Raw genomic sequence first — 9948 nt, forward strand, 5'->3', positions numbered from 1 at the left:
GACAGAAGGAACCACTTTGCAGAGCAGTGAACAATACAAGCGAGGAGGCTGATCCTGAGACCCCCCTGGCCTGCAGCCACGTGTCCTTGCCTTTCCTCACAGCCTGGCACCTGAACAACAGGCAGCCGCAGTCAGCTTCTGCGGAGAGGAAACTGCTTTCGCAAGGAACTGTTTTGCAATGTCACATACTGTTCTCTGAAATGTCAACCTGAAAGCAAGAACCTTGGTAGGGCTCCAAATCGCCTTTTTTTGCCAGCCCAAGATCTCTGATGACTACTAAAGAATCGTGTTTTTTTTTTTTTTTTTCCTGGTTATGGTTTGAATGGCTGTCCTTCCAAATTAGAGTTTGCAGATTTACACTGAATTAATTTAATATTTGCAATCACCTAAATTAGTAATACACAATCTCTTTTATAATCCATATTCTTATTTCTAATAGTGACCAACACCAGGTACTTGTAAAGAAAGTTGTAGAAACCTTCCTAATTTTTGCTAGTTAAAAATTGCCGTAAGGCACGKATATGAAGCTTGTAACTCTTCCTAACTTGGATTTAATATATTTTAGATATTGCACAGATATAAAGTATTAAATATGAGTGCTTCAAATATATTTCAGTTATCTTGTCTAATTTTCAACCTTCATTACAGAGTACAGCAATACAATGGTAATGTTTTAATACAGGGATCTGAAGAAGGAAGTGGGCAAGGCTTGCAGGAAGAGGAAAAAAACTTTCATTAGGCCAATGAGTATTAACTAAATAGTGAGTAAAAAATACATTCRTTTCCCTCAGTTTGAATTTGACAGCTGTTGTCACTTTATGGCTCTAGGCTTTTTATGTCATATTTATGCCTCCATGGAATCACAGATGGCTGAGGGTGGCAGGGACCCTTGGAGATCATCTAGTCCTGCTGGCCTGCACAAGCAGGGACACCTAGAGCATGTTGCGCAGGATCACTTCCAGGCAGGTTTTGAGCAGCTCTGGAGAGGGAGATTCCACAACCTCCCTGGGCAACCTGTTTCAGTGCTCTGTCACCCGTAGTCAAGAATTTTTGCCTCGTGTTCAGAWGGACTTTCCTGAGTCTCAGTTTGTGTCCAGTCTTTGGAGGTTGTGGTTCCCTTCACACTTTTAACATTTTTTTTGTTGTTGTTTKTCTTTTTAACTGTTTAATGTCATATAATGTCAATTAGTTCTGTTGGCTCCTTTGAAAGTCAGTGAAGAAAGACATGCTTCTAAAGAGTTAGCTCCCCTATCTGACCTGGCCAGGACCATGGGAATGATTTGCCTCTACAAGTACATAAATGTACATTATATATAGAGGGAGCTTCCACAGCATGCTTGCATTGGACACCTATCTTTCAGATAACTGTAGGAATTAGTTGGGAGGAATACTATTCAATTGAAGTGGTCAGAGGACCTGCGTAATCCTCAGTTTCAGGGTCAGAAAGAACTACCACAGCTGCTTATGTATTTTTATGTGCTTTTGTATATGTATATACTATAAAGTATAGAATTTGATGCATTTATTCCTCTGGCATGTCTGATTTCTTGATAGTACTTTCCTATGTGCACCTTTTCCTTTTCAACCACCTATTCTCAAACCTTTCCAGTTACACCAGTGAACATCCATTAACCATACCATAAATAAATGATAAAACCAACTGGGAGGGCAGGAGCAGAAAAAATAAAGATAAAAGTAGAACAGGTTTCCATCAACTTTGAATTACTCAGTTACTGATTCACCTTGATCTTACTCCTTTGTTACATATCAGCTGGGTGTATGAGAAGGGAGAGGTAGCTTGGGGGTTTAGGAAGAGCTCCTGGCTCCTGCCACACATTGCTGGAGTGAAGCCCATGGAAGGGGCATCCCAAGGTTTCGGAAGAGGAGCAGAGTGGAGTAAAGAGGGAAAAAAATAAAAGAAAGAATAGGAAAAAAGGGAAAAAAAAAMCAGACCTCAAAGTTTGTAAAGCTGTTTTACACTTCAGTAGTTAAAACTATACACATAATAGTCAAAGATGTAATACACCACACCATCATGTTATTATAAGTTGAAGATTTTGCCATTGGCAAGCATTTACCATCATTAGGAGCATTTAGCTCCTTAGCAACAAGGAGCTAAATTTGTATTATTTGATGACACAATGCTTAAAACTTTGTTTTTTAGATATATTTCTCTAAAATTAAATATATCTTTCATTAAACTTTAAACTAATGTTTTTTTTGTTTCATCTTTATCAATTTAAAATAAAAGAGGAAATGAACTGTAGTAAATTATTAAATTTTTCTTTAAGAAGAAGGAAATAAAAAATCAATTTCTGAGCCAACTCCTTTTGGAACACAGTTTTAAAAGCAATGGGGCTGCCAGTCTGAATTACATGACAAATCATTTTCATGTTTTAGAGTGAGTAATAGTCAAGGGTTATTTGTTTAGTACATTCAACTCCTCTTCCCAGTGCAGCTCACTTTGTTTTCTCCTGACTTTCCTATCTTCATTTTCACTGTAAGTACAAACGAAAATATATGAAGACCTGGRTTTTTTTACAGATATGTGTGTTTCAAAGCAGTGTTGTTCCCTTCTCCTATACTCTCCCATTTCCCATATTCTGACATCTTCTTTGATCCTGTTGTGACTCGGTTGCTTTTGAAGTAGCCACGTTTCACATTGCTAAGTGTGCAATCTGTCACATTTTATTTCTTCTCTTCCTCTGTTGCCTTCAGCACATCCTCAGTGGGTGCAGATTACAGGGACCTCTCTGAAATCACAGCAGCCTTTCTGCCTTCCAGAAGAAGAAAACTGGCCCATTCATTTTCAGATTCACCCTTTCTCTCAGTAATAGAGATTCCCACCAAAGGAAACAACTCCTTAAGCATTTTTRTGTCTGTGATCCCTGAAAATAGCTGATGCTGAAATTCAGCACAAGGCAACCGCCCACTTTACGAGACCTCAGAGGGGAACTGTCAGTTTTAACAACCCCTACCAGTCTTTTTTTTTTTTTCCCCCTTTCAGTTGACTGTTGAGATATGAAAATGCAAGCACCCAACCTCCTTTTTACACTTCCCATGGCTCACACAGCTCATAAGCTCTCAGAGATATCAGCACTTCTTGGAAGGGGGTGTAAGAGCCATTTCATCTGACATGGTAGAACAGCCCCTGCTTTGGTGGATGTAGCACAAAGGGGGCACAGCGACTGAAGGAGCCCCTAGGAGCTACAGAGCTCTGGAAATAGTGAGTCTGAGCCTAATCACACATATAAGGAGCCTGTCAGCAGAATTACAAGGCTATAAACCCAGTGTGACAGGAGAATGAGCAAAAACAGGCAGATGACACGGGCACGATTTGCTTGCCTTTACTGATGCCTCTGTAAGATCCCATCCTGTCTCTAAGCTATATTTTCCACTGCATTGTTGGCTTGCAAAACCTTTAATGGAACAAGTTTTTCTGGCAGAAGAACACTGATTTTTATCTGTAATGAGCAGCCTCTCTATCATTTCGCTTCAGGAACCAGCTTCCTGGTTGTAAACTGCTCAGGAGTGCTCACAGCCAGTCAACTTCAAAAGTGGCCAGCAGAGATTTTCTTGCTAAGTTTGGGAAGGAATTCAAATATGCTGAAAGGTGCAGATGATGTTGCTATGGAACAGGAGGACTCTGCTTCCCAAAATGGAGAAATGGCAAGTTGGGATATCAATGACATCAAACTTCCCCAGGTACGTGTCTATATCTTAGAAATTCAGCAAGTCCTGCCCTGGCTTCTCCACTTGGCTGCTGCTCTTCAGTACTCTCTCAGTGCTCTATACCTCACTGTCTTTACTCTCTTTGCCACCCTGAACAATGGCACAGYGTTTTGCTGAAGAGTTAGACAACATCTTGCAAAATGTTGAGCTTCCTGGGCATTTTTATGTAAGTGTATTATTCCAAGAACTGCTTATACATTAAAAATATTTATGCTGCAGGTTCATTACCTTTCTAGTCCACTGGTAGATGAGATGGAGAGAAAGCAGGGAAAATAATTGTCTCCTGTGCTGGAGATAATGCAGTTGGAAATGTGCAGGAAACAAGCGCAAAACCCACGAGCTGCATTGCACCTGGTGCTAAGCCTGGCTCCAAATGGGAGTCCAGGCAATCTGGGCTACATAAAGACAAGGAAACGTCAGCTTCATGTGGTCTGTGGAAGTCTGTGGATGCTGACAGAGCAGAATAGTGACTTTTCCTTCCCTCAGTCGTTTTCTAGCTCTCTCTATTCAAATCTCATCCATGTCCACCACTGAAAACCTAAACCCCAGCTTCCTGCCCGTGTCCCTCACCACACCATGTTTATATATGACCGATCCCGGTCTCTTCCGTGCTAAGTCACTTTTGTGCACCCAGAGCCTCCCTGTCCCGAGCTGCCTCCTTTGCTGCCCTCCACTCCAAGGTGACCTTCCTCTGAACTTCAGCCTGGAGGTTCCCCACACCCTTCCTGCCCTCTCAGGTGGTTCCCACATGAGCAGAGGCAACACAGTCTTTTCTCTTCTTAAAAACACAGTTTTTCTCTTCATAGTCCCTTCGTCATAGTGGCTTGAGGTGGCCAGGATCTGCAATTTCAGGGAGGTCCTTCTAAGTCTTTTGTATCCCTGTTACCACTAGCCTTTTTTTCCTTCAAAAACAACCAGAGAGTGTCTTTCAGGCTTTATAACTTAGTGCATTTTACTCATGAACTGTGATGTGACTGTGCCTTTGAGATGATGTGTAGTCAACCTTTGGTCCTTTTTTTTTTCATGAAGTTTTATTTTTACTGCTCTTCAGAATATTTATTAAAAGTATTGGTTGATTCATCCATAATAAGGAAAATAAAACCTGATCAAGATGTTCTTTATTTTGGACTTCCTAAAAATTGCTGTGGAAATCTTCCATAGCACGTAAGCCAAAAGCAACCAAAATCCTAGACCTGGCGACATACCAATTGGCAGTAGGCTCAATCTGATGTAGTGTATGTCCTTTTTCCACAGTGAGTCCAGCCAAATGATTCAGTTTAACACTGGTGTTAACGGTCAGAACATCAAAGCAGGATCTTTGCCATGAAAGGTAATAGAAGTTAGTCAACTAGTGATTGCTGCGTGCAAGGAAAGTATGTGCAGTTTTGCGTCAACAGCCCCACCTTCCTCTGCTGGGATGGCTCTGGACTGGAGAGAGTGAGAGCAGCCGGTTGGCCAAGTCTTCTGGATCCAAAGGTGGACCAGGACCATTATGCTCACACATAAGCTGTAGTTTCTCCCAGGCTAAAACGTGGCTTCCTCCGGTCTCTTAACAGGATGTGAAACACACGGACTGGTTTCAAGAATGGCCAGACTCCTATGTAAAACATATCTATAGCTCTGAGGATAAAAATGCTCAGCGGCACCATAGTAGCTGGGCAATGAGAAACACCAACAACCATAACTCTCGTATCTTAAAAAAGTCCTGCCTTGGGGTGGTGGTTTGTGGCAATGACTGCTCAACTCTGGATGGGAGGAAGATCTACCTAAGACCAGCCATATGTGACAAAGCTCGGCAAAAACAACAGAGTAAGTAATACTACAAAGACCAGACTTGGGTTCTTTATTATGTGATAGTTAATAAGTGGATGCTACATAAAAGACATTGAAGTAGAGAAGAGTCATTGAACTAACCAGCCTTTTTTCTACCATTCCCTATAGTCAAACACAGCTCTGAATTTTGGAGCAACTCATTCAACATTTATTGCTGTTGAGGGGCTTGCTTGGTTGCTGTCTTTGCTGGAATTCAGTCTATCAGAATGTATTTTTGCAGCCAAGTTCACAGAAACTCCTGTGTGCCTCTGGCTCCTGGCCTTCCCAGACCCATTAATAAGGCTACCAAGGAAGAGGGGCATGGAGGGAGTATTCTGCTGTGCTCCTCATGCTGGCCTGGGTGTTGATGTCATCATTTTAGGGGCTCACAAGGAACTCAGGAAAGTTTTGCAGGGAAGATGTTGCTCATGAACTATGATGAGTGGAAAGTAGACTCAATAGTGATTTTGCAAGAGACAACACTATGCAAGCAGAGTAAAGGAGATGGATAGACATTTTAATGAGACTGTTCCAAAGTACTTTTTGATGGTTGATTAAATTTAGTGCATATTAATTTCTGGAACTGATGCACATTTTGAAGAAAGACTTTAATCAGGATCTCACTGGGATCAGAAATGGATGCTGTAGAAAAATTTGACAATATATTTGACATACCAGACATTTCCAAGCTATAAATAAATAAATAAATAAATAGATAAATAAATAAATTAATTAATAGGCCTATTTTTCATGTGTTTGAAAGTTTTTTGCATAGTTTTTTCTCAGTGTAGTTTTTTAATCCAGAAACAAAAGAGCAGCAATCCATTACACACAAATCGTTGTATCAGCTGGAACTTACCTGACTTGATACTGCATAGAAAATATTTCTGTATTACTACTGTGTTGCAGGGAGATGCTGTCCAAACTGCAGTGGACCCTTGCAGCTCATTTCCTGCCGAGGCCATGGCGGTTACCCAGTTACCAACTTCTGGAGGCATGAAGGCCAATTAATATTCTTTCAGGTCAGAAAAATTTACCTTATCTTATGCAAATTAATTTTAAAATTATAAAGACTATACGTTATAAAGGCTATGCTTTTTAGAGCAAGAGAAGGCAATTGTTTGCTCCTACAAAGGATCATTGTGACAAAAGTGACCAAGTGACCAAGTTAACCAATTTCAAGGAGAAAATAGTTAACAACAAGTGGTCAAGGTCCTGAACACCTGATCAAACTTTGAAGCTAACCCTACTTGAGTACGAGGCTGAATGCTCAAGAGGTCTCTTCAAACACAAGTTAGTCTCCGCTTCTATGACTGGACATAAGCACATAGGAACTAGCAGATCCTCAGAGGATCAGAAATGCCATGTTATGTTAACCCCTTCTGCAGGGCGCCACATAGAGGTATGAAGATATCTTAGAGCAGGAAATGGTTGTACTGGGGAATAGCCCATAGGAAAAAAACCATACACACATATGTGCAACATTTACCTGGAAACAATGTACTCAGATGTTTGGATAATGTGCACTGGTTTTGGAAGGTGTAGTCCTAGTTTGTCTAAACACTGGATTGTCTCCTGCTTTCCAGGAGATTAGACCTCCTTAGGAGCTAGGCAACAGTACTGATATTTTATGATGGTCTTTCAGTTACATGCAGGTTAAACAAAATTAATTTTCCATAGAATCTAATGGAGATTAGTTTCCTGAAAAACACTGACTGAAGCTTGAAATGAGGGAACCAATTGTGCAGGGATACTGTAGCTAGGGTTCAAATGGCTTCAACTGGATCTCTAATGTCGGGGCCTTCTTATGCATACATGCATATGTGCTGCACTGTTTTCAAGATTTCTTAAATTTTTTGCCCTATCAGACTTCATCTTAGACATGTTTGTGAGTTGAGCTGACATTAAGTATGTCTCATTAAATAAAAAAATATTAATCCAGCCTATGTAATCATTCTTGGGTCATGCTACAATCCCTTAAGATCAATATCAAGGTTTTGCTTTTAAGTTTAACATGTCACAATTCCTTTCTAAAGTCCAAAGGGGCTCATGATCATCCACGACCTGAAACAAAACTAGAAGCAGAAGCAAGAAGATCAATCCAAAAAGCACAGACAGCTTTCTCTCCCACTTGTCCAAGACTAAAAAGATTTCGGGAAACTGAGGTAACTTTTAGTATTAATATGTTAACTTACTGGGTTGATCCATGATCTGAGGTGGTTCACTGTGGAGAGAAGCTGGCCTTTGACTCTGTCCATGGTCATCTCACATTTTGCCATAGGATCAGAGAGGCAGAGATGGGGCTCAGTATGAGAAGGACTGTCCTGAGCTCGCTATCAGCTTGGCTCAGTGTCGTCATTCCCTATCAGCACCATGGGCTGGGACAGCTGGCCCCTTCAGTCCTACTGGAAGCAGCAGATTGAGTCCATGCCAAAGAATATGGCAGCAACAGAAAGCAGCCTCAATCACATCAGCCTTCTCAGAGGCCCTGGCATCATCTTGGTCAGTGCAAGCTAGTGCTCATGGACAAAATGAGCATGAATAAAGTGGATAACATGTGCCATGGACCATTCCTCATTTGGATTTGGAGATGCTACATCAGGTTTGGGTCTCTTCACCAGACGGAGCTGGCCTTGCGCCTTTCTGTACCCTGATATGCATCATGCCATAAGCAAGGATAGGGAATATGAATCCTAATCTAGTATTGTGAAAATGCTCCTTAGTGAGCTGCAGTATGGCCCTCTCTTTGTTCCACTTCAGGATCACTCAAGAGCCAGGATGCAGTGTGGACACAGCCATGTCTTCGGTCTAGCCATGGTCTCTTTGATGAGAGCCCTTGGACTTGTTTTATTTAGTGTCATAGTTTTAGTGTCCCAATTCTTTCCGTGTTTATAGGCAAGAGTTGCCTTTAGAAAACTTTTCTACGGGTTCTTTGTTAGTTCTGCTCCAGAACTAACATTGTTTGTAAAGAAAAGAGGTATTTGATCTAAGGAGTACGAACCCTGAAGAAGAACAGTTAGGAGGTTTTAACTGGGTTTAATTTACATATTGATTGCACTAACCCATAAAAAATGTAACAAAAGAACACTTAAAGACTAGGAAATCCTTTTGACAAAAACTAAGCTCAGGAGGAGGATTTGTATGTGTACACACAAATACAGCAAGTGCACTATTTTGTTGTGCAATACAATGTATGATATTACCTAGATGATAAACCGATTATATTCTGCATATGTCATCTCAACAAAGCACTCCTGTCATTAACAGGGCAAATGCAGAAACCCTTCCTCCTTTTTCTCTGGTCTCCCAATCTTTGCTTAAGAAAACCCATTTAGATCAATAGCTGATTTATTGCCAGACTCCATACCCACCAAAAAGACAAACCTGGGGGTTCCCTGTGGGGGAAGCCCACCTAGATTCTTTGGATGGTTTGACCCCATGTGGTTGCTCCTGTGATTCAGAGCAGTACCATGATGTTCCAATTCATTTCTCACAAGCAGTTTTGTTTTGGGAGTGATCCATCATGTTCTTGTTCTTGCCATGACCAGTTAGGATAGGGTAAACTCAGGAGTCTGATTGCAGATGCAAAATTAGCATCACTGAAGCTGTCTTTTTAAAAGAGTCTACTTCAGTGTGCTTGCAAGAAAGCAGAAAGGAGAACTGCAGAAAATACATGAGCCAAAAATAGATCAAATGATATATAGAATGTTTTTTGTGTGGCGTCAGCTGCTCTTTAACTGAAGAAGGGCTGGGTCCTACATAAAGTTGTTGGAATTTCTCCTTATCATAGGCTGAGAATAGCTGAAAGGAGCTTTGCTACTCCAGTGGTCAGCAAGTTAGAAAATGACTATAATTAAAGGGATATAAAAGGAGAATTATAGAGAACAGAAACCTATAAACTCTATTCAGAAATGACAGCACAGAGTATGTGTTTTACAGAAATTAATGTTTGTAAAGTGATAATCCAATACTAGAGCATTTAAAGAAATTGCAAAATATACAGGAAAGAAGGTCGGGCAGAATAACTCTAATGTTCTCATCCTTCTTTGAATGCAATTTGTATTCATGGCGCAAAAATTTTAAGTAGAGGAAAATTAACCAGTTAAAAATGGAAGTAAAGATGCTTACAAAGCTGAAGAATAATATAGCTGGAATGAAAAGATCTCTTCACAAAAAACAAACAAACAAACAAAAAACCCAGTCACTTAAATAACTCTTTAATTCTTTTTCCCAAACACCATAGGAGTTATTTAACCCTGTGAAATCAAATAAATTAGAAAAAAAAATCACTCAGGTGTTACTTCAGTATCTGCTGGCACCTGATTCTGAGAGTTGTGAATGGCTGACCTACAATGTATTTAGTTTAAAACAGAATTGGGGAAAAAAAAAAAAAAAAAAAAAAAA

General features: G+C 40.4%; 1 protein-coding gene across 1 annotated transcript in view; it reads left to right on the forward strand.

The window, feature by feature from the left end:
• Nucleotides 1-3603: 3603 nt before the first annotated feature.
• The window catches only part of GCM1 (glial cells missing homolog 1), a 7241-nt gene continuing 896 nt past the window's right edge, over nt 3604-9948 (forward strand). The window contains exons 1-4 of the mRNA XM_026034301.1: nt 3604-3705; nt 5289-5541; nt 6454-6566; nt 7581-7709. Coding sequence (XP_025890086.1) covers nt 3604-3705; nt 5289-5541; nt 6454-6566; nt 7581-7709 — 597 coding nt within the window. The remainder of the gene's footprint in view (nt 3706-5288; nt 5542-6453; nt 6567-7580; nt 7710-9948) is intronic.

The sequence above is a fragment of the Nothoprocta perdicaria genome, unplaced genomic scaffold, assembly GCF_003342845.1.
Source record: "Nothoprocta perdicaria isolate Ctin4 unplaced genomic scaffold, notPer1 scaffold_141, whole genome shotgun sequence".
NCBI lineage: Eukaryota > Metazoa > Chordata > Aves > Tinamiformes > Tinamidae > Nothoprocta > Nothoprocta perdicaria.